Source organism: Electrophorus electricus, chromosome 4 (genome assembly GCF_041902795.1).
Source record: "Electrophorus electricus isolate QZ-2024a chromosome 4, ASM4190279v1, whole genome shotgun sequence".
NCBI classification, from domain to species: Eukaryota; Metazoa; Chordata; class Actinopteri; order Gymnotiformes; family Gymnotidae; genus Electrophorus; species Electrophorus electricus.
Window position 1 is genome coordinate 2,937,891 of NC_137500.1, and position 25,423 is coordinate 2,963,313.

The following is a 25,423-nucleotide window of genomic DNA, read 5'->3' on the forward strand; positions in this document are numbered from 1 at the left end:
TAAGTATTATTTTTTATATTATCTCTGAAGAATGCTTCAGATGTATTACACTATTTAACAGACAGGAGCTCAGCCACAGTGTGAGTAGAGGTTTCTTAGCCTGTCAAAGACTGAATCAAATGCGGGGAGCCAATATGCCTGTTGTCTGTGTATGATCTGATTATGCACGTTGTATTATTATGACTACACATAGAACACAGAAGAAATATTCAACCGAATTGGTAGACATCATGAACACAACTATGTACCATCAAAATAAACAGAAGATAATTCAGTCTGGAAGATCATCTGGTATTCTGGAATCTTCTTCATTCTGATGGGATGACCCTCAGTTTCCACCATTATACTCCGTGACGTCACTAAAGGAGAGGTTCTGTGACTTCACTGACAACAGACTCATGTCCATTTATTTTGCCAGATTAGGAAAGTTCTCTCTTAGTGTGAAATGGCTGCGATGTAACAAGAAGGACCTTGGTTGGGTCAGACCTTTATTGCCATTTTGATTTGATATCTGACATTTTTATTTATCACCTCAAGGGGAGCTCTGGTGACATGAGCATGTCCTGGCAGGAACACAAGTGGACCTGCAGTGCTGTGTGCATTCTGGCTTTATGGTTCTTTACAGATGTGTGTGTACAGTAGTGGTGAGTGTGGTGTGGTTCCTGTCCTCCACAGAGTGTGTCATTGTACTGAGTGGTGCAGGAGAGAAATACAACTGTGATCTACTTGAGGAGTATAAACCCAACAGGCCTCTGAGATCACCAGCAAGCAGTCAGCTAGTCGTGTCTAGAGAGATTTTTAACATCCTTGACATTTAACTTTTCACTTTTAATTTTAGCACTAAAATTCACTTTTATGTCTTTAAAAAAAATTGTTTTTTGTATTTTTTACCTACATTTGAACTCTTTGCACTTTAATTTTTAGCATTTATATTAGTTTGAAGTGTATTTAGATGTTTCTTCTTGACACCTTCCATTTGAAGTTTGTTGTGATTAATCACTTCTTTTTTGTTCTATTATATTTTCCCTTTGCCTCAGTAGTTTTATTTATCTGTGTAATCTATTTCTTTTTTTTACATAAGCCTTCCTAACATGATGGTACTCAGGATGTTATAAGCTTGTTATGTAACTCTTTTGTGAAGTATTTTAAATTACCATTGTGTATAAAGTGCTACATAAATAAACATGTGTTGCTTTGTATCATATCCTCCCCCTCAACACCTGCAGTAGGTCCCAGCTGCAGCAGTGCAGTCTCTGTGCAGTCTGACTGAGGGAGGTTTTTGTACGACTCTCTGACACTGTGTGAACAGCCAGTTACCACCAATGTTGTGTAAACTCTGACAGTAATAATCTCCTGCATCTTCAGTCTGGACTCCACTGATGGTCAGAGTGAAGTCAGATGCAGATCCACTGCCACTGAAACGATCTGGAATACCTGACAGTTTATATTTAACCTCATGGATCAGGAGTTTAGGAGCTTCTCCAGGTTTCTGCAGGTACCAGGCAAGACGATAAGTACAGTGTGAACAGGCCTGATACACTGCATGGTTGGTTCTACAGCTGATGGTGACTGTGTCTCCTGGAAGAGCAGATTTCACTGAATCCTGAGTCACTGTTACCTGACCTCTGGATCCTGGGGAAGAAATTAATAAAATCATAAAAAGGTTACATTTACCTGTACAGATACTTTTGTTTAGTTATTATGAATCTATGAATAGTGCATTTTAAATAAGAGTAGTAGACCTGTGTCACATGGATAGTTCACCACAGAGGTAAAGCAGTAAGTTACCTTGAGTCCAGAGGAGCAGTGTGCAGATGAAGATGGGGATCAAAGTCATGGTTGCTGTGGGTGAAGTTGCTGGGGCAGGCAGCTCTCAGTCATGAAGTGTTAAACTCACAGGACTATAAACACTCCCAGAGCACTGAAGCAGGTGCTGCACATGCAAAGTGACCTCTCTGTATTAATACACATCTACCAAATACTCTCTGTGACAATACACATCTACCAAATACTCTCTGTGACCTCTCTGTATTAATACATGTCCACCAAATACTCTCTGTGGAATCTCTGTATTAATACACATCTAGCAAATACTCTCTGTGACCTCTGTATTAATACATGTCTACCAAATTCTCTGTGCTATTATTTTTATTACTTATTTATTATTATTTATTATTTTTATGTACTTATGAAAATATCTGTTCCAAAATGTGAAAACTATGGAAATGTGGGAATGGGAAAATAGAAAATAGAAAAAAAATCAATAAAGCTGGATATAACTGTAGTGCATTTTACCTGATTAATTAACTACAGCTTTAGAAGCTCTGCAGCTGATCTCAGATCAGTCTGCATTTCTGAGTCAGAGCAGTTCCTCTACAGCTGAGGGAGGTTTTTGTACAGCACTCTGTTTGAACCAGCTGTAATCCTGCTGACAGTAGTAATCTCCTGCATCTTCAGCCTGGACTCCAGAGATTTTTAGAGTAAATTCTGTACCAGATCAACTACCACTGAAACGATCTGGAATCCCAGACTGTAAGTTAGCAGCCCAGCAAATCAGGAGTTTAGGAGCTTCTCCAGGTTTCTGTAGGTACCAATCAATCTCATTGCTACAGTATTCACTGCACGTGCACCTGATGGTAACAGTCTCTCCTGGAGAAACAGACTGAGAAACTGGAGACTGAGTCAACATTATTTCTCGCATTGATTCTAAAAAGAAAAAAAGAAAATATAAGAAAATTTAAACTTACAAATTATTTTGAAACTTTTGACTTAAAAGAGATTCATTCACCATCAATACAGAAATAAATAGTCACTTTATTAGGGTCACCTATTGTAGAGCAGTACATTGCTGACTTCCATTTCACCTTCAGTTGTATTTTGATATCCAACACTGCTGACGCCACTATTGTACATTTGTAAACTGGTTATTTACAGAGTTGTCTGTAAGCATGGTGCAAATGACTGGAAAATAAGTGATCAGTCCTTTAACACATGAATGCCTGAAATGTCTAGGTGCAGCTTTAGAGAGGGTGTACCAAATCAACTTGTAACTCAGAGTACAGAATATGATGAGAATTTATTTGTAAAGAAAATTTTGAACTTCTAATTTAATTTTTTTTTTCAGCTAACTAAGAACAAACAAAAAGGTATAATAAATAGACCTGTTTGTCTCACCCTACTTCTGAGAGCCCAGAAGTGTGTGTGTGTGTGTGTGTGTGTGTGTGTGTGTGTGTGTGTGTGTGGTCACTATAATGTGAAAGAGGTTTTTGGATGACAGCTTCATTAGAATGTATCACTATGGTTGACTTGTGGATGAGGCACTAAACTCAGTGTGAGTGGTCAGATGGACTGGGTGACTCAGAGGTGAAGGAGGGAGTTCTGACCAGTGCAGGAGAGCAGAATGCAGCAGCTCTGTCTGTATTCTGTTCTGTGTCCTGGCATTTCCGTTACTTCCACTGAAATAAAGCTTCATTTTGGACATTCTCTGCTCTTTTATAAGAGATAAACATCTTTATTAATGTTATCAGACTGTTTCTTGTGCCTGAGTGAGCTTATCTGAACAGAGCAGAACATCTGGTGAAAGTCCTGCTGAGGTGGATTATGTCTCCCCCTGCTGTCCAGGTTGGTGGCTCACTCTCCCTGCAGCTACACCAACACCACCTAACATTTGTTCCTCTTATGGTGGTGAGTGTATCATTACCCTGATTAAATGAACTAAATAAGAAAAACAAAAGGCCTCATTCTTAGTAAAGAGAACATGTTTATGCCCCATAACAACACAGTCCATATTCCTACACTCACTTCACTGTTCACACTTCCTGTTTACACTTCATTGTTTGCACTATCTAAGTCTGATGTATACATATGTAGCACTGCTAATATTTCTATTTCCATTCTATGTCTCTTATATTATTTATTATTGTTATTGCTGCTGGTCCCTCTGTGAGCTAAGTTTTGTTGTACAAGTACAATGATAATAAAGTATTTTCTTATCTTATCTCATCATAGACATGAACTAACACAGGTTGTGTTTGACCCCCACCTCCACACCACATGGTCAGACCTTTAGTGTTTAACATGTGGATGACCTCACAATCTTATGCTGAAGTATTCAAAAACTTCCAAGGCTAATATCTTTTTTTCTGTAACTCCAGTCCCCACCCACTCTCACTGCTCCACCCACAGAAGCTCACATTCTGCTCAGCATCAGAAAAGCTGCCCTGATACTAGTGCCCCACACTACACACATCTCCCTGAAAATAGTGCCGCATGCCGCACGTCTCCCTGATACTAGTGCAGCCAGGCAGTGTATTTTTGCAGTTGTGTATAGACTGTAGCGTTTAGCTAGTATAGTTCCATACTTTTATTAATCAACAGTTGTTTCACACAGTAGAACATGAAATAAATTCTTATCCACCGATAGACGTGAATTTAGTCGGATTAAATGTTCAGATTTCAAAAGTGACCTCTACTGGCGGTAACTGCTGAGTCACACAAGCCTTTATATAGTGCACGCTGGCAATAAAGGCTTTCATGTTTTTGTTCTACAATAAACCAAGCAGGAATACAGGTTTACATATTAAGCCATTTCATGTTTAGTAGGAAATTTTGATGAGAACAAAATTATTGTGCTTAAAACAGACGTTTCTATCTGGTCTGACTGGTTTATTTTTCCATGGTTTTTTTTACCTATACCATATCAGGGCTGCGTTGGTCCAACCCCACATCCAAATACACTCTGTGGCCTCTCTGTATTAATAGACATCTAAAAATACACATCTACCAAATACACTCTGTGGTCCCTGTCTGAAGTAATGACTCCACTGAATAACTCTTACAAAATTATATTGTAACAGAACGAACCATACTAGATAACTTTAAACTTTATAAAATAATGTAGTATATAGATGCTCTTAAATGTCAAAACTATGGTACAGTGTGCTGATTATTGGATAACTGGAACTGATGAACAGATTAAAAGAGAATGATTAATAAGAGGTATCTAGTATATTTTATGTAAATATTTATAAACGTGTGTGTGTATGTGGTGTGGTGCTCTCAGTCGTGAAGGAGAGTGTTCTGACGAGTGTAGAAGAACAGAATTGCTGTTACAGCCACAGCAGCTCACTGACTCTTAGTGCTGCATTTTGATTTTTGGGTCACTATCACTGCAATAAAGCTTCATTTTGAACTTGGTCTGTTCTTGTATCATTTTAATATTCATTATCTGCACTGTAAGATTCTTTGCACTGGGGTGTGTTGTAAGGAGTGTGTTGTACTGGATTGTGTTGTGCTTGAGTAAGTTGGGCTAATGAAAGCTGAACATCTGCAAAAAGTGTTGTTCTATTCTGGGAAGGAGCAGGTTTCTCAGGGTTGTAAACAAATTCTGTTTCACCCCACTGCTCTCGCTCTCTTTCACTCTGACTGGTATTGACATTACTAGAGAATAGTTTCAGTTCTTCATTTTTTATCTGAACATTATGTACACAGGCAAAGGAAATAATTACCAATAAAACTATCAGTATTGGATAGAAATTATATTCTCTACTAAGTAAGTTTAGATAATGAATTGTATTTAGCAAATAAAGAAATGAATGAATGAATGTATGAACTCTCATATACTTGAACACTTCTGTCCATTTCAGTGTGAGTTTGTAGGTAATTTATTATTTCTCTATTAGCAGTAGAGCAGAGTGGTGCAGTGGAAGTGTGCTGGGACCATAACCCAGAGGCTGATGGATCAAAACCATCCTCTGATAAAACGGCTTAGTGAAGTCTCATTGACAGCATCTTAAAAATCTGTGTTAATTGGTGGGGGTGGTGGTAGCTCAGTGCTTAAGGTGCTCAACTTTTAATTGCAGTGTTGCTAGTTCAAGCCCTGCTGTTGGGTCCCTAAGCAAAGCACTTAACCCTCAACTTCTCTGGTTGTATTCAGTCATAATTATAAGTTGCTGTGGATAAAAAGTATCATCTAATGCCATCAATTTCACTATTTCAATGTTACAACCTCATCTAGGCTTAAGACTGTAACAAGAGCTTTGTGTTAAGAATGTAAGTTAAAGAAACCTCAGAGAAGACCATCATAGTTCAAGGTGTGCCAGTGTATTATATGAACAAAATATCCAACATCTAATAAACACAGTTCAAAGTCTAACACTGGTACTAACCCACACTAGAAAATAAAGATGCTGACTAAACCTGTACAGGACGAAATAAACACATAAGACTACATAAACTCCATAAGTGAAAACACAGACAAAATAAATACACAAGACTACAGTAACTCAATAAGAGAAAACATATAAAATAACCCAGGCTCCAAACACAATGGCAGCCACTCCCTACTTACCAGAACACACAAAAATAAAACATTTATATATCTGGAATCCCAGACTGACAGGTAGATGAATAATGGATTAGGAGTTTAGGAGCTTCTCCAGGTTTCTGTAGGTACCAGTGGAGGTAATTGCTAATACCCAGACTGGCCCTGCAACTGATAGTATCAATCTGTCCTTGTCAGGAGTGGCTGCCATCCTGGTATTCCTGTTGTCATGGTTTCCCTGTTGTCTGTTTTCCTGCAGTGCCTGGTTCTGCTCCTTAGTTTTGTTGCGTGTTTTGTTTTCTAGTTTGTTGGTTATTTTGGTAAGTTACGTTAGTACTGTCCTGTATAAATTATGCTCGTGGGTTTCCTGTTGCTTTTCCGTTTGATTAGTTTGTGTATCATTTTGCCTCAGTGTTTTCTCCTTGCCCGTTATTTTGCCTTCAGTGATTGTGTTTTTCCTCCGTTAATAAACTGCCCCCTGCACATGCATTCTGCATCTCGCCTGTTCCTATGGGAATCTTTACAGAACAACCAAACCCAACTAAGAGAATGCAGCAGGAGGGCTTCGATCCGTCGCATCGTGTTCCGTCATCTTGAGTTCAGCAACCGTCATGCCATGCTATGAGGGACACTGGATTACTCCCAGAGGGGGAGCTTGCTTATATCAAGCCACTGGTATTTCCCTCACTTATGGTGACTCCGAGTGAGCATGACGGGGAGGACAAGTCAGTAGGGAGATTCATTATGCAGTGCCGCAACTATCTCCAGTGCCTGACCTGCCCTAAACCCCCTGAACTTGTGAAGGTGCTGTTCATAAAGACCTTTCTTCGGGGTAAAGCACTGGAGTGGGCAGAGATAATATTTCAGCACAGAGCTCAGGAGGCTAGAACTGTGGAAGGTTTCTTCCAGCTGTTAACAGCACAGTTTGCTACAACCCTACCGAACCTGCCTTCTATAGCTACTCCCCTCTCAGCTGCCCAGCCAGTCCCTGCCTCCTGTGAGGAGGAACAGTCGTAATCTCCGGCATGGTGTTCGTCAACTGGCCGGATCCAGCCCCTGGTGCGAGAGAAACCCAGCCGGATCCAGCCCCTGCCTCCCGCATGAGAAACGCCGCCGAGCCTGATCCTGTCCCCGGTGCGAGAGATGACACCACCCGGCCAGCTCCGGTCCCCACCGTGAGAGATGACTCCGCCTGGCCAGTTCCTGTTCCAGTCCCTGGCACAAGAGACGCCACCCGTCCAGACCCAGTCCCCGGTGGAGTGGATGCCGCCAGTCCTGTTCCTGTTCCCGGCCTAGTGGTGGCCATCTGGCCTGTTCTCACTACCCAAGAGGTCTCAACCTGTTCCTGTTTCTTGTGCTGAGTCTGTACCTGTAGGTGCGCCCCCAGACCTTCCTGCAGCACCGATGACCGGTGCAGCCGCGCCTCCAGACCTCCTGGACCCCCCGCTGCTGACCGCCGCAGCAACGCTGAACGGCACAGAGACACCTCCGAACCCTGCAGCACTGCTGACCAGTACAGCACTGCTGACCAGTGCAGCACCGCTGACCAGTGCAGCACCACCTTTGGGCCTCACGGGCCCGCCGCTGAATGCCTTAGCTGTGCCTCTGGACCTTCCAGACTCGCCGTTGAATGCCGCAGTCGCGCCCCTGGGCCTGCCCATTCCTGGGGTGGAAGAAGAAAACTCCACATGTCTCCGCACCACGCGGAGTTACGTTAGTTCTGTCATGTTTAAATTATGCTCATTGGTTCACCGTTGCTTTTCCATTTGCTTAGTTTGGGTATCATTTTGCCTCAGTGTTTTCTCCTTGCCCCTGTTATTTTGCCCTCAGTGATTGTGTTTTTCCTCCGTTAATAAACTGCCCCCTGCACATGTATTCTGCCTCTCGCCTGTTCCTGTGGGAATCGTTACGGTCCTGGTGTAACTGACTGAGAATGTGGAGACTGAGTCAGAATTATCTCCCCAAAGGATTCTAAAAATAAACAATCATTGAAATAAATAAATAACATTTAAATTTGAAAAAAGGTTTTAAATAAAATCAAAATAAGTCCTAATAAAAACATTGTAACTCTGAAAATAAAAAGAACAAATAACAGTTCAAATAAATTGCAAACAATAAATAATGGACATCCAAAATTAAGAAAAATGAAAAAGTTTTCAGTTTGTCTCACCCTGAGTGAGGAGTCCCAGGGTCCCCAGCAGTAGAATGAGTGACATCATCATTGTGCTGTGTGTCAGTGTGTGTTAAAGGACTGAACACTCTCTGATCACCACTACAGCTCTTAAAGTGTGTGGAGCAGTGAGGCAGCTCACATATGCAAACAACACATCTGTTTTTTTTACCACAGAACTAGTGTGAGTGTTTATCAGATGAATGATAAAATCTGTCCTCTTAGAGCTCTCAGTCATCCCCTCTTATGTGCTGCAGTCACTTTCACTCATGATTTTTCTACATTTAATGAGTCATGACATAACTGAGCTCATGTTGGTGTTGATGACACCTGGATCTCATGTAGTGTCTGAACACTGTTACTCATCACTGTCACTCTGCCTGTGAGCTGATACCTGTCAGATCTGCTGCAGTGCTGTGGAATTAAGAGAGGAATTAAGGCCAAACCACGTGACTCGTGAGAGGCAAGCGTTCCGTGCCAGTTCCTAGTGTATTTAGATCTTTCTTCTTGACACCTTTCCTTTTGTGGTTTGTTTTAATAAATAACTTATTTTTAATTGTATTATATTTTCCCTTTGCATCAGTTTTATTTATCTATGTAATCTCTTTCTTGTTTTACCGTCCTAACGTGATAGATCTCAGGATGTGATAAGGTTGTTATGTAATAGTCTTTTGTGAAGCATTTTAAATTGCCATTGTCTATGATGTGCTATATAAATAAACTTGCCTTGCCTTGTATCACATCCTCCCCCTCAACACCTGCAGTAGGTCCCAGCTGCAGCTGTGCAGTCTCTGTGCAGCCTGACTGAGGGAGGTTTTTGTACGACTCTCTAACACTGTGTGAAGACCATGGCATTGACCCAGTGTTCACTCTGACAGTAATAATCTCCTGCATCTTCAGTCTGGATTCCAGTGATGGTCAGAGTGAAGTCAGATCCAGATCCACTGCTTCTGAAACGAGCTGGAGTTCCTGACTGTAACTTGTGAACATGGTAAAACAGGCGTTTAGTAGCTTCTCCAGGTTTCTGCAGGTACCAGGCTAGAAGCTCATTTCCAGCATCAGTGTTCACTGGTGGACTAGATCTACAGCTGATGGTGACTGTGTCTCCTAGAAGAGCAGATTTCACTGCAGGAGTCTGAGTCACTGTCACCTGACCTCTGGATCCTGAGGAAGAAATTAATACAAAACACAAAACATTTAGCTGCACAGATACTTTAATGTGTTACTCTAAATCTGTGAATAGTGCATTTAAAATAAGAATAGTAGATCTGTGTCACATGGATAGTTCACCACAGAGGTAAAGCCATGAGTTACCTTGAGTCCAGAGGGCCAGTGTGCAGATGAAGATGGGGATCAAAGTCATGGTTGCTGTAGGTGAAGTTTCTGGGGCAGGCAGCTCTCAGTCATGAAGTGTTAAACTCACAGAACTATAAACACTCCCAGAGCACTGAAGCAGGTGCTGCACATGCAAAGTTTCCTCTCCCCTCCCTCCCAGTATGAACATTACAGCTCTAAGTGCCCCCTCTCACACTGTGGCCCAAGAATGAAACATTCTGTTTTCCCTTTTTTGATGGGCTCATGAATATTTCAATGAGCTTTGCGCTGATTGGCTGTAGTAATTTCTAACAACCAAATTAGTTATCTTCTGAGTTGTCTTGTTGATTAAAAATGAAATAAAAATTAACCTGACAGAGGAAATGACAGAATCATCTTCTATTGTAGATTTAAATAACAGCACAGGCTTCTTTGAATGAAGCACAGGAAGGAAAATAAAATGAACCTCTGTGTAAATAAGGTAGGTGGTCATTGCTATTTAGTTAGCTATGCTAGTAACTAACATCACTAATACTAGCTATTTACTTTTGATCTTGATAACAACATGAAGTAAATTAAAGTTGTCAGCTCACTATGAAACTGTATACTTAAGATTATAGGACTTCAAGCAACAAAATATGTAAAAGTATCACACAGCAGGGCTGGCTGCTTACAGGTTGTGGTTGAGATCGTGATGCCAATAAAATGCTAAATCCAAGATGGCGGCGCTGTAGCGCGCAGCGGCCACTCCAGGTCCGATAAATGGTGCTATTGTTCTACTATCTGTCGTCTCTACCACATTTTTCCTGCAACATAAACCACAAATACATGGAATCAACAGACCTCCATGTATACCACCACCATAGCCTGCTACACTCCCCTCACACGAACTGTTCACCCTTTTGCCATCTGGAAAAAGGTACTGCAGCATCCGGTCCTGCACCTCCAGACTGTGCAACAGCTTCTTCCCATTAGACTCCTGAACTCTGGCTAACTCCAATCCCAATTCAGATTCCAAAAATGGGCACTTTATACACACACACATACACACATGCTTATACACAGTCACACACACACACACACACACACACACACACACACACACACACACACACACACACACACACACACACATACATACGTACATACATACATACACACACACATACATACATACATATCCATACACACTCTCACACATTGTTTTGCATCGCACTAGTGCTGAAGTCAAACCTCACACAAATAAACTATGCACTCCTGTTGCAGTCTTGCACATTATCCTACTTGCTGCTAGAGTACTGTACTAAACCAGCACTGTACTCTGAACTGTTCTGGCTGCTACCGGTGACTGCTATGTTCTGTATAGCATGTCACTGACTCCTATGCACAACTCACTTTACATATTCCCAGTACTGTGTACTGGACTAAATAATTGCACTGTCTACTCATTTTGTATTTGTCCTGTCCTGTATTTATTAGTATTTATTTAATGTTTATGACATTTTGCGCTATATTGGATTTTTTGCACTTGTATAGCATGTTGTCTGTTGCACTGTGCTGCACCATGGTCCTGGAGGAACATTGTCTCGTTTTTGTTGTGTACTTGTATATAGCTGAAATGACAATAAAGCCTCTTTGAACTTTGAACTTTGAAATTGGAACTGCCTCTCTCTTCAGTGTCAAACACTGGGTGGAGCTGCTCCATATTGTACTGGATAGGATACGTTCTATGACTAGATGACAAAGCCCTTTTGTAAATCACTCACACATTTATATTTTTAAATGCCAAAAATGTAAATGTTTGAAAAATTCTCTGAAGTCAAATCTGCAGAGTAAACTAACACATTTAAGTTAAAGTTGTCTGGGCTGCAGTTAAATATGAAAACAACAAAGCCCATTAACAGTGTGGTTCCTTCGGAAGAGTATGACATCATCTTCACAGCCTGGAATGGTACATTTTTGTATGTAATCTGGCATTTTCATTGTTATTCCCTGTCATTGTTTTGTTCTTCACAATACCTGCAGAACTGCTGAAGGTTTGACTGTTCCGGTCCATGGTAATAGCACTTTGGCTAGAATGTGGGCTGGTTTATACAAGTTTTAGGGGAATGAATATTAATGAGTCAAGACTTTTGTGAAATATTCTAGGATTTTGGAACAGGCTCATTTTACCGCCTTGTTTGTCTTATATGCGATTTGCATTTGAAACAGGAGTAAACAGTGTTTGAGGTTCACAGTATATCAGGTCCACGTACCAAACTCTCCTTATTCAACTTTTCCATTCCACTAAGACTGTCCATAGTAGACAGCAAGTCTCTCTACTCTACACAGGCTGCTACTCATCTGCTCTTCCATGGTGAGATCTTCTCTGCCCATAGCAGGTTACATCCCTGTAACAACATTGACCCAGAGTCACTGTGAAGATCCAACTGCAGTTTATTATAAAACGAGCCCTACATGAATGATTAGGCAAACTGTGCAAGAAGCATGAGGGCTGCATGACAGTACCTCCATAATCCAGGCTTACTGAGACCCTCCCAGCTCATTTTGGACATTTTGGGTTCCACAAAAGAAGATGATATTAAGTCCTCCTTAGTTACTCTACCAACTTCAGCTTTGACACAAAACTGCTCTGTGGTAAGATGAAGCTGAAGCTTAGCTCAGTTTGATCTGTTCTGTTGGACAGACCCTGTGATGTCATGAGTTTGCCAGCTGGAACAATGATCAAAACAATGTACAAGCACAGTTAAATAAATTGAAATGAACCTAGCAAATCCCATTTATTTTGCTAAAATGCATATTACAGTCTATTGAGCTATTAGCCTATCGACTTTTAGATAACAAATATTTTGAAAATGTTTGGTTTTCTGTTGTTAATGTTATGGATAAGTAAATGGACACATAATATCACCCAAACAGAATCTTATTTAGTTTATTAATTTTAGTAAAATGCAGCTTTGTCTACTTCTGAATATATCCATAGTAAAGGTTAGAATGTACTAGGCATAGTTAGCTGTATATAGTAGTTTAAGCTCACGTTTACACCTTTGGGCCTTTCTGTATATGAATAAACATGGTAGTAAATACAAGGAGTCCTGGCTGTTGATTCTCCCAATGCACAGACCTCAGATGATAGAGAACACACTAATTTAAAGAAATGATCTTTTACTGTATATCACAGGCTGATCTTCAATGGGCAAAATAAATATGTAGTTGTCATTGCTCACTCAAAACTAAACATGGAGAAGCTTACCTCTGTTTTAACTACATGATCAGCAGGCTTTTCTAATGAGGTATTTATTATTTCTTCTTGTTTGTTTCAGTGTTGTGCAATGTGACCTGTGCTATTTCTGTGCAATACTTTGTAGGACATATTGTAAACACAGACATATAAATCAGAAAAACTCTGTATAATTGGCCAGTTGTGGGTAAATGTCTGATGTGTTTTGTAAATCTGCATCTTCATTGAGTTTTTTTCACATTTGGATATCACTGGGTCTCTGTTTCTGAGAAGAAGATGAGTAATGTATGACAACGGCAATTCCTCCCTCAGGACACCTGGCTCTTCATCTGTCTCTGGGCTGATTGGAGATCAGTGGATTGGGTGAGTTCAGGAGTGTCACTCTGATGAGCTTCACCTGGGTCTCATTAGCTCTGTTTTGGGAGCTGTCCAGGGTCCTGAAACACCTTGAGTTCCATGTTGCTGAAACAAATGTTTCGACCCTGTTTAGGTAGAGTCAATGACAGAAATGAAAAAATGATGAATTGGGGTTAAATGGCAAATAAACCACAATAAACAAAAATGTACCGACCGCATTTACATGTATGTTTTTACGCATCAAAGCTGCATGTGCAGCATTTGAACATATACACAAGGAATAGGATCCAATTGCAAGAGGTTTTAATTGTGAAATCAAACAGATCCATGGGGGTCAGGCAGGTATTCATGGTCAAGCTGTTCTAAGGTTGGTAACATGGGGCAGAATCCAGGGGGTGTCTCCAAGGGTCAGGCAGGAGATGAGGTCTATAAAACAGGCAGAAGTAGGAAACCAGGAAGACAAACAAGATGCTAGAATGCTCTGTATGCTCCATGGAGTAGCAATACTTTACGATGTGAATGCAGGGGAGGGAAGCTTATAAAGGAGGCAGTAATGAGGAAAATGAGGATCAGGTTCATGCTAGAACTCTGGTGAATCATTCGGGGGGAGTGTGCATGGCAGTGCAGGGCTGTGTGTGGTTCCTGGGGTTCGTAACAGTACCCCCCACTTGACATGCAGCTCCAGACATGCTAGAACGGGGAGTCCTGGGTCTACAATGGCCCTGAGGGCCTGGAAGATCTGGGTGAGCAGCATGGAAGTCAGCTAGTAAAGAGGAATCCAGGATGTCACCCCTGGGAACCCATGATTATTCCTCAGGTCCATAATGCTCCCAGTCGACGAAATACTAAAGGGTTCCATCACATCTCCGGGAATCAAACAACTCACGGACAGCATAGGCTGGCTCCGTATCGATCTACACTGGGGCAGGAGGGTTTGTGGCTGCGGACACAGGATTATAATGCACAGGCTTCAACAGGGACACATGAAAGGTGGAATTCATTTGGTACCTTGTGGGAAGCTGCAGCTTGTAGGATACAGGGTTGACCTGCCGGAGTACCCTGAATGGACCGATGTACCAGTTTCCTACTGGGTAGTCCGAGTCACGACCCAGACCCTCTGTCTGACCAGATTGTTGTTGAAGGGTAGAATTATGGTGGTGATTTGCAAATTCTTGTCAGGTGTGCAATGCCCTCTGTAAGTGGACATAGGTGACCTCCCATGTCTGAGGGCTCTGTTGGAACTACTGATCTAAAGCCTGTATGTCAGTAGGGGAGTCATCCCATGGCAAAAGGGCTGGCTGATAACTGTAGACACACTGGAAAGGAGTGAGCCAAGTGGAAGAGTGAGTGAGTGAATTGTGAGTGTATTCCACCCAGGGGAGGTATTTGTGTGAGTCAGTTTGGGAGGCACATTACTGGCGAAGGAACCTTCCAACCTTTTGGTTCACACATTCGACCTCCCCATTAGACTTGGGAATGGTGACCAGAGGAGAGTTTTGTAGAAAGTTAGCCATAACTATGAATCTGTCTCCATACCTGTGATGTAAATTGGGAACCACGATCAGATAATATTGCCTCTGGTAGACCAAATATGCAAAATAAATAAGTGAAAAATGGCATCAGCTGTTTCTAAGGTTGTAGGCAAATGGGGAAAAAGAATGAGATGACATATTTTGGAAAACCTGTCTACCACTACCATTATGACCAAGTATCCCTCAGATGCACGCAAGTCTGTGATGAAGTCCACTGCGATGTGGATCCAGGGGTGTTGTGGCACAGGCAAGGGCTGTAACTCTCCAGCAGGGAGAGTGCAAGGTATGAGTGACTGGGCACAGACCACACAAGACATTATATAATCACGCATGTTGTCAGGAAGGGAAGGCCCATTGCATAAAGTCATATGAGCCCATTCTAGTAATGTTCCTCTGACGGAAGCTGGAATGTATTGCTTGTCGGGGGGCATCCCTCTGGGATATGTCCATCCTTCAGAGCAACCTCCAGGTCATCTTATACAACCCACCGTATAGGAGCTAGGAAGCAGCTGTCAGGCAGGATGGGTTCTGGATTCTGGTTGGTCTCTCCCTTGTCATAGATGTGTAACAAAGCATCAGCCTTCTGATTCTTGGAACCAGGTCTGTATAAAACTGAAGCGAAACCAGGAGAAGAACAATGACCACCTGGCTTGTCTTGGGTTGAGTCGTCGAGCTGACTGTAGCTACTCTAGCTTTTGATGGTCGGTGTACACCAAGCAGTGTTTCCATTGTTCTAGGGCAAGTGTGACCACGAGAAGTTGCCGGTTTCCTACATCATAGTTCTTCTCAGCTGGTTGTAGTTTCTTGGAGTAGAATGCACAGGATTATATACGAGGTGGTGTGCCTTATCTCTGTGACAGGACAGCTCCCACTCCTACATCTGAAGCATCAACCTCCACTATTAAGGGAAGAGAAGGGTTGGGCTGACGGAGTAAAGGTGCCATAACAAAGTCCCCCTTTAAAGTCAGGAAGGCCTGATCCACAGCCATGGTCTACTGAAGCTTCTGTTTATCTTGTTTCTTGAGGAGGTCAGTAAGGGGAGCTGCAATGTCACCAAATCATGTTGGCGAAACCCAAGAATCAAGTTCAAGTTCAAGTTCAATTTCAAGTTCGGTTTATTCATCACATACATAGTCATACACAGTATAACACGCAGTGAAATGGTGGAGAGTGCTCTGTCCAAACTGAGGAAGAGAACCAGGGGTGCATAGAGAAAAAAATATATATATACAGATAAATATATATATTCTATGTATGTACAAAATATATTAACAATGTATGTACAATATATGTATATTATGATTATATACACAATGTACAATGTATATGGTTGGGTATATATGTACACAATCTACAGAATGTACAGATCCATTTTGTATAATACCATATCTACAGTTGTTGTGTATCATACAGTTGTTGTGTATCATACAGTTGTTGTGAATCATTGCAACTCCTTGATGGTGGAGGGTTTAAGCCAATTCTGGACTGCAGTCACTTTATCCGGATCCATGGAGAGAACTCCTGGTTTGATGGTACACCCTAGAAAGGTGACGCAGTCCCTGTCGAACTCGCACTTCTTGGCCTTAGTATACAGGTGATGTTGTCTAAGACGTTCCAGGGCAGCCGTTACATGATCAACATGCTCCGCTTTAGACTGAGAAAACACCTGGATGTCATCTATGTACACAATCATGAATTTGCCTACCATATCCTGAAAGACTTCATCCATGAAAGCCTAAAAAACTGAGGGACTATTAGACAACCCACAAGGCATTACTAGGTGGCCACATGTTGTTATGAAGGCTGTCTTCCACTCATCATGTAAGCACTATGCAAGTCCAATTTGGGGAAGATTGTAGCTCCTAGCGGGCGTTCATGCATCAAAGTAATAAGGAGGAGTGGGTAGGAGTACTTGATGGTCACTTCATTTAGGGCCCGGTACTCAATGCATGGCCTTAATCGCACTCCTTTTCTCTACGAAGAAGAAACCAGCATCAACTGGAGAGGTGGCAGGACAAACGAAGCCATGTTGCAGGGCCTCCGCAACAAACGCCTCCATAGCTGCCTCCTCAGGCTGGGAAAGTGGGTAGGTTTAGCTCTCTTTGTGGTAGGGAAGCCCCAGGAAGGATTTCCACTGCACAGTCCCAAGCTCGATGAGATGGGGGTTCAGTGGCCTTAACCTTACTGAATACACCCGAGAAGAGCCTATAGAGCAGAGGGATAGATTGGAGTGATGTGGTATCTGGGCTCTTGACAGTAGTGGAGAAGACTGGCAAAGACATGCAGTTCTGAAAGCAGTGCTTACTCCATGACTGCAGTTCAGCAGTAGACCAAGAGATACTAGGGTCATGGGTAGACAACCAGGGAAAGCCCAATATAATGGAGTCATGGGACATGGATAAAAGCAAAAATTGGATTGACTCACAGTGAGATAGGCTGATCTTAAGTGTGACTGGGACAGTTTTGTATGTGACTACACCTTCTCCTATGGGTTGGCCATTAAGGGAATTAACATGTAGCGGGAGATCTTAGGCAATTTTAGGAATCCCTAAAATTGCATTAGATCTCCTGCTAAATGTTAATTAGTTGTATAGCTAACCCGACCTCCGAAAAATTCCCAGCTGCTCCAGAATCCACCAAGGCAGAGAGAGAAACTCTGTTACCATTGAAAGACAGAACTACAAGTAGTGTAAGCTGTCGATTAATATACAGTAAAGAAGACATTCTTATGTGTGTGCTAAATGTAGAAGTCTTCTCGTTCTCTTGACGGGGATGGACAGGGCAGCGATTGCGGAAGTGACCATTAGCGCCACAGTACAGGCAGAAACCACTGGAGAATCATCTAGCTCGTTCCCAGGGGGTGAGGCATGAGCAACCCACTTGCATCGGCTTGGGGACTTCACTGGACGTGTCTCCCTGGGTCTATGCCTCTATTGTAGCGAGAAGGGTCATTTCCACGTATGAGGTCCCAAACTACCCAGGAGGAGGGAGGCAAGGAGTACAACACCATTAAGAACTTCTGTATTCTTCTTTAAACATAACCAGCTTACTTTGCCTTTGTTAGTGTCATGGGAGGAACGGTCGGAGGCTTTTACAGCCCTCGTGGATTCTGTTGCTGTCAGACAAATCAGGAAGTGGGAAGATTCCTCAGACAGTATTGAAGCACACATTCTGACTGGTCCCAATACTTACCGTGAGCAGAGTATGCACGCAATTCCCTTGAACATGACTGATCTACATGACTGACTCCTTTGCAGTGTGCCTTTGGTTTTCAGCTGGCCTTCTTCACCTGGGACAATGCCCCTACAGACCTTCCTACACTGGACTTCCTGCATTCCATTACAACACGGCATCTCAACAGAGGTTCGCCAACTGTCACCGTCGGCCCGCACCGACGTTCCATCCCAATCAGAAGGTGTGGATATCCACTTGGGGCATGACGAAGGGGCCCTCTTGTCGAAAATTGAGTCCATGCTACGTTGGTCCCTTCAAGGTGCTCAGGAGAGTCAACTCAGTCTCCTATAGAGTACAGCTCCCTTCTAAATACTGCATTAACTCCACGTTTCACATCTCGTCACTCAAGCCGGTACACTATAGCCCCTTCTTGGTGGACCCTGCCCCTGTTGCCCTGCCGGCTCTTCTGGAAGTGGAGGGTCAGCCTGCATATTTGGTACGTGAGATCCTGGATTCTCACAGATTCTAGGGTCGGTTGCAGTACCTCATTGACTGGGAGGGGTATGGACTGGAGAAGAGGTCATGAGAACCGCCAGGGAGTATACTGGACCATTCACTCCTCACTGAGTTCCACTCCTCTCTCTCGGATTGCCCAGTCCTAGCTGTCGGGGTTGGCCGAGGGGAGCTCGGGGTCGATCGTCTGAAGCCGCCCATCGGGCGGGGATGGGGGAGCTCTCTGACAGCATCGTTCCAACCCAGTAGCCTTTCCCTGTCCGGACTTAGGTCACCCTTGTCTGAGTACTGATAAGCAACACCTGTCTCTTATTCTAGCTCACTTTATAACATCCCAGATTCCCCCCTCAAACTTGCAAAGTATTGTTTTGATTCCTCTAGACCTTTTAGCAGCCTTCGAAACAGTGAACCACAACATTCTCCTCTCTGTTCTCTCCAGGCTTGGTGTGACTGGCTCTGCTTGGAGATGGTTTCAGTCCTATCTGGCGGGATGGTCCTATCAGGTGACATGGAGAGGATCTACATCCAAGCCATCTAGTCTCTCCACTGGTGTTCCACAAGGCTCAGTATTAGGCCCCCTTCTCTTCTCTTTGTATACTCATTCTCTTGGTGATGTAATATCTTCTCATGGTTTCTCCTAACACTGCTATGCTGATGACACTCAATTATTTCTTTCTTTTCCACCCTCTGACATGCAGGTCTCCAGACGTATCTCGGCATGCTTGACTGACATTGCATCATGGATGACAGCCCACCACTTGAAGCTCAACCCCAGTAAAACCGAGCTTCTGTTCATCCCAACTCCCAACCCTTACCATGACCTCACAGTTTCCTTCGAGAACTCCCTGGTATCACCATTCGAAGCTGCCCGTAGCCTGGGCGTAACTTTGGACAACCAGTTGTCATTCTCAACTCATGTTTCTAATCTAACCCGGTCTTGCAGATTCCTCCTTTGCAACATATGAAGGATTGAGACTTTGTTAAGTATCTTCCTATATCATAACCGTTGCTAAGTTCTTATAGACCTTTAAATTTATACCGATGGAAAGTTCCTTAAGTGTCGTTCAGTAGTAAAATCATATATGTTTCAGAAATATCTCTCCACAAGCCTTCATCTGCATGCTGGGTTTATTTTAAAAGGCAGAAATATCGGTGGCTCACTGGAGCTTATCGGTGCAGTTCACTCATACTGTAATACTCGCATACTGAAGATCAAAATATTGGCTGTTACAAATAATCAAAATCTTATATTATACATCTAGAACACAATTTATATATGTCTTTAGATAAATTATCTTGACTTTGATGTTGCATTAAATGCTGTGTTTTTAGTGTACAAAAATATGAAAAATATCTCCTAAAACACATTTTTGTAACCAATTGCTATGATTCTACAGTGTCTACATGTATCTAATGCATAAACAATAACGATTTAAGTCTGAAATAGTTTAAAGGGGTCACTGAATCCACTTTACACGCTCACTTCGCGGCACAAAACTCTCAGTTGGATGTAAATAACTTTCTCCTTATTTAAAATTAGTTTCTGTCTTTATTTTTCTATCTTTATTTATCTTTATTTCTAATTGTATATTTTATGTATGTAGTATCTTTGATAACTTCTTTCATTACAAAAAAGAAAAGAAAAACAAGCATCTTTGGGGTTGTATCGTTCCCTAACTCTGAAGCTAAACTATGGCACTGTAAAGAGAGGAGACGGTAGTGTGTTTAGAGCAGGTTTATGTACGGACCTTAAACAAAGTTATCAGTGGGGACCACGGTGTAAGCAGTTTGGTGGAGCTGGTGAGGTTCTTGGTTGGTGAGGATATAGCATGTGTTCTCTCTCTTCCAAGGAAAGGCCAGGAGTACTGGATGGGTCCGTCCAAAGCCCAGGAGGTGGACTACCTCGAGGGCTCTCCTTGGGTGGCAGGCAACAGGAGGATCATAGTTTGGAGCAGCACGTCTGGATCCAGAGCAGACGTGCCCTTCTGCATGTCCAGTAGGGCAAAGAACATTCCCCAGCACCGGAGTTTTCTGTGGTTCCTGTCTCTCATGTGTCTACAGGCGTGTCTATTTGTTGTGTGTACTCATGCCTTTTGTGTGTCTACAGGTGCATGGGCACATTGTGTGGAGCATAACTGGACTGCCCTGGTAGAGGCATGGACTTCGCCCTTTCCCCCTCAAGTACTGAGGTCTCCCTTGCTGGCAGCTCCTAGCCTGCCTTGGGTTGGGTGGGCATCAGGCTTTGCCATTTGTTGTATGTGTTTTTTGTACATTATGTGTGTGCGGTAGACTGGGGTTCACAGTCCTGGGAAGGAGGCGTTGGGAGCCACGTCTCCCCACTAATCCTCTCCCCACTAATCATGTGGTACAGCAGATTGCATACAGTGGGACTTAATCCTCTTGTTAGTAACCACGCCTTTGTACTTGCCACACACCTGCACGTGGTTTAGTCTGCTAGTGTCTGTGTGTACTTAAAACACTGTGGGAGGGTGCTTCGTTGTCAGTTATTGATCATGTTCATGTTAGTGTTAATATTCACAATATTCATGTTGCCTGTGTTAATGTTAGTCGTATGTGTATTCATGTTCACCGTTTATGTGAGTGCCTTTGTCTTCTATCTTTTTCAAGAAATGTCTGTCTCTGTCGAGGGAGTCTGTATGTCCTGCTCCTTGCCCAGCAGACTTATTGTGCACAAATCCTCAGGATCACACTGTTTAAGCGTGCATGCAGGACAGATTTGAATATCTCAATATATGACACTGAATTATTTCTTTCTTTTCCATGCTCTGACAGGCAGGTCTCCAGACGTATCTCAGCATGCTTGACTGACATCGCGTCTTGGATGGATGCCAGCCCACCACTTCAAGCTCAACCCCAGCAAAACCGAGTTTCTGTTCATCCCAGGTACTCCCAACCCTTACCATGACCTCACTTTGTCCTTTGAGAACTCTCTAATATCACCACCCAAAGCTGCCCGTAGCCTGGGCGTAACTTTGGACAACAAGTTGTCATTCTCTACTCATGTTTCTAATCTAACCCGGTCTTGCAGATTCCTCATTTGTAACATATGAAGGATTCGACCCTTTCTCTTGCAGGAAGCTACCCTGGTGCTTGTCCAGAATGCAGCAGCATGACTGCTCTTCAATCTTCCGAAGTTCACACGTTACTCTACTGCTGCGCTCCCTTCATTGGCTCCCTGTTGCTGCACGCATCAGATTTAAAACCTTGATGCTTGCCTACAAAGCCAAAAATGGATCAGCCCCTTCATACATGAGGTCAATGGTCAAAGCCCGATCCGTACCTCGAGTACTTCGAACCTCAAGTACGGCTCGGCTTGATGACAAGCATCGAGTCCTGGCTCCAAGATCGTGGAATGAACTCCCATTTGCTGTCCAGACAGCAGAGTCCCTTGCAGTCTTCAGATGCCGACTGAAGACCCATCTATTTGCAGAATGTTTAAAGGACAACTGACAGTGCTCCCTTATTGACTGACTAATTTAGTGCTTATTGCAGGGCACTGTTTATGTTGTTTAACAAACTCGAGCACTTATTGTTTTAGCACTTATCATTGTCTAAGATAGACTATATGTATTTTGCACTTCCAGGTATCAGCATTCATCCCTGTATTCTACAGTATTCTAGTTCATTGGTCTGTTTAATTCTAACCTACTGTACTGTAATTGGATATATTCTATGAGTAAACGACAAAGCACTTTTCTAAGTTGCTCTGGATAAGAGTGTCTGCTAAATGCTGTAAATGTAAATTTACTTTTTCTATAAATAGCTTTTCTATAAATTATTTTAATGCCCTACTGTTTCCATTATTACAGTAGGAGCTGACTGATTTAGTGGGGAGTTTATCTCCTCTGGATGGTGGAATCCCTTCAATCTGTGCTGTTTGTAGATTTATGAGCATTTGCTGTGCATATGTGGTCCTGCAATAGGATTAATCTACCCCACATGGTCAGCCTCAGTATTGCACCATGGGTTGCCTGTTTCCTTATCCTGTGGCAGACAATTCTCACTAAATTGAAAGGTTCGAAAAGGTTTTATTGTTATTTCAGCTATATACAAGTACACAGCAAAAACGAAACAATGTTCCTCCAGGACCATGGTGCAACACAACAAATACAACAGACAGCACACTACATGAATGCAAACAATACAATACAGTGCAATAATGTCATACAATAAATAAATACAGGACAGGACCAATACACAATGAACAGTGCATTTATTTTGACCTGTATGCAATATTGGGAATATGTAAAGTGGGTTGTGCATAGGAGTCAGTGACATGCTATACTGAACATAGCAGTCACGGGTAGCAGCCAGAACAGTTCAGAGTACAATGCTGGTTTAGGACAGTACTCTAGCAGCAAGTAGGAACAATGTGCAAGAAATGTGTGAATTTATAATTAATTTAAAAATAAAAATGTTGATATCCATAAGACCTTTGCTTGCATAGTTAATGTTGGTTTAAAAATTTAATTTGTAAGTGTTTTTATTAATTGTTTGATATTTTCACATTTTTATGCAGAGCCAAATAAAATTCATTCATTTCTTCAACTTTAATAAAATAAATTTTTCATGTTTCAATTATATTCCTTTTTTCTTAGCATAGCACTTTCCCTGTGCTGAAATTCCCAGGGTGGTATAGTCAGCTACACTTCAACAGTAATTCTAGATTTTCACACTGTCTGTCCCATCATCACCGTAAATGACCCAGAAATTCAGTTGTCAAGACTTTAAATGAACTCTTTTATTCTAAAAAGAGGGAAGAATTAAATTCACATACCAGTTGCTGTCTGGACAGTTTAACACAGTATTTCCTCAGCAGCTTTTCCAGGATCTCCAGGCTAAAAACAGCAGTAAAATGATTAAAAGAATCAAGAGTAACTCAGACCAGTTCACTAGGTAGTGATCACCTGTCCTTATACACCACAGTGATGTGTTCATATATTACTGCCTTTGTCCAGAACCTGAGTGTAGAAGCAGGATGTTATCAGGGGTTGGTTTAAAGGAAAGACATTAACCTGCTACATATGTAGAGATGTAAGTATCTATTACACAGTGATGACAGTTTAAAAGATCAAACAGTTCAGTACTGTAGTAATTTGGAGTTGATGAGTTGAGTGCAGATTTAGCAGCTGTGCAGCTGATCTCAGATCAGTTTGTGTTTGAGTCAGAGCAGTTCCTCTACAGCTGAGGGAGGTTTTTGTACAGCACTCTAACACTGTGTGAACCAGCTGTAACCCTGCTGACAGTAGTAATCTCCTGCATCTTCAGCCTGGACTCCAGTGATTTTTAGAGTAAATTCTGTACCATATCCACTACCACTGAAACGATCTGGAATCCCAGACTGACGGGTAGATGCATCATATATCAGGAGTTTAGGAGCTTCTCCAGGTTTCTGTAGGTACCAGTGGAGGTTACTGCCAACACTCTCACTGGCCTGTTGGTGTCATTAAACATCAGGTACATCCATTATAATCAACAAGAAAATGTTGTTATTGTTATAACTATAGTGTTTTATCTTTACCTGCTCAAAAAAAAAGGTGGGTGAAGTGTAGGAGCTTCTCCAGATTTCCTACGCAGTTGTAGCTCATAGAATTGTATATGCAATGTGTTCAGAAGTGAGTGAGTGGTGTGTTGTGCTGTATCACATCCTCCCTCTCAACACCTGCAGTGGGTCCCAGCTGCAGCAGTGCAGTCTCTGTGCAGTCTGACTGAGGGAGGTTTTGTACGACTCTCTAACAGTGTGTACGGTGAGGTTTTGAAAGTGTTGTAATGATCCATTAGACAGTAGTAATCTCCTGCATGGTCAGTCTGGACTCCTCTGATGGTCAGAGTGAAGTCAGATCCAGATCCACTACCACTGAAATGAGCTGGAGTTCCTGACTGCAAGTTAGTAGCCCAGTAGATCAGGCGTTTAGGAGCTTCTCCAGGTTTCTGATGAAACCAGTACACACAATAAAACCTGCTGTTACAGTCATTGTCAACTGCAGTGTTACTGTTACAGTTGATGGTGATTGTGTCTCCTGGAAGAGCAGATTTCTCTGCAGGGGTCTGAGTCACAGTTGCCTGACCTCTGCATTCTGGAAAAAAGAAAATATATGGAGAAAACAGAATAAGATCAGAGGTAAAGGGAAAACATTTATAATGTATTGAATTTAAACGGTTTAATTTAAATCATCCCATTAACTAAAATCCTACGTTGAGTCCAGAGGGCCAGTGTGCAGATGAAGATGGTGCTCAAAGTCATGGTTGCTGTGAGTGAACTTGCTGGAGCAGGCAGCTCTCAGTCATGAAGTGTTAAACTCACAGGACTTTAAACACTCCCAGACTACTGAAGCATGTACTGACAATGCAAAGTGGCCTCTCTGTATTAATACACATCTACCAAATACTCACTGTGGCCTCTTTGTATTAATGCACATCTACCAAATACTCTGTATGGCAATGCCTCCACTAAATATTGAACTTAACTTTTTTAAATTTACAGAGAGATGGGAAAAGTAATTGAACAATTAAAAAATGTTAATTATGAATTTTAATTATCCATTAACTTTAATAATTATTGTCCATTTGAAATACTATTGACATATAGCTGAGATAGGTGTGTATGTGTGTGTGTGAGCATGGGGTCAATGTAGTGTGAAAGAGGCTTCACTGTGACTGTAATGGATCAAAGAAACTCAGATGCTCACGGACTGAGTTTATCGATATCACTTTACTAAAAGCGGAGCAAGTCCAGGACAAAAACAGTACAAAGGTCAAAGTCCCAATATAGTGGCCAG

General features: G+C 42.2%; 1 long non-coding RNA gene and 1 gene segment (V, D, J or C); both read right to left on the reverse strand.

Moving 5' to 3' along the window:
- Window positions 1–6,083: 6,083 nt before the first annotated feature.
- LOC113588558 (immunoglobulin kappa variable 1-39-like) lies at window positions 6,084–10,001 on the reverse strand. The segment is given in 3 exon segments: window positions 6,084–8,293; window positions 8,493–9,656; window positions 9,807–10,001. Coding segments are annotated over 2 exon segments (384 nt in total).
- A 3,424-nt stretch (window positions 10,002–13,425) lies between these two features.
- LOC113588556 (uncharacterized) lies at window positions 13,426–24,942 on the reverse strand. Of its 4 annotated transcripts, none has more exons than XR_004775714.2 (3): window positions 24,840–24,942; window positions 23,422–24,721; window positions 13,426–13,529 (listed from the first exon to the last, which is right to left on the reverse strand). It is a non-coding gene; the product is annotated as an uncharacterized LOC113588556 (long non-coding RNA). The 4 variants fall into 4 exon arrangements; XR_004775715.2 differs by lacking the exon at window positions 13,426–13,529 and having other exon boundaries at window positions 22,700–24,078; window positions 24,166–24,721; XR_004775716.2 differs by lacking the exon at window positions 13,426–13,529 and having other exon boundaries at window positions 22,703–24,078; window positions 24,307–24,721.
- Window positions 24,943–25,423: the final 481 nt, after the last annotated feature.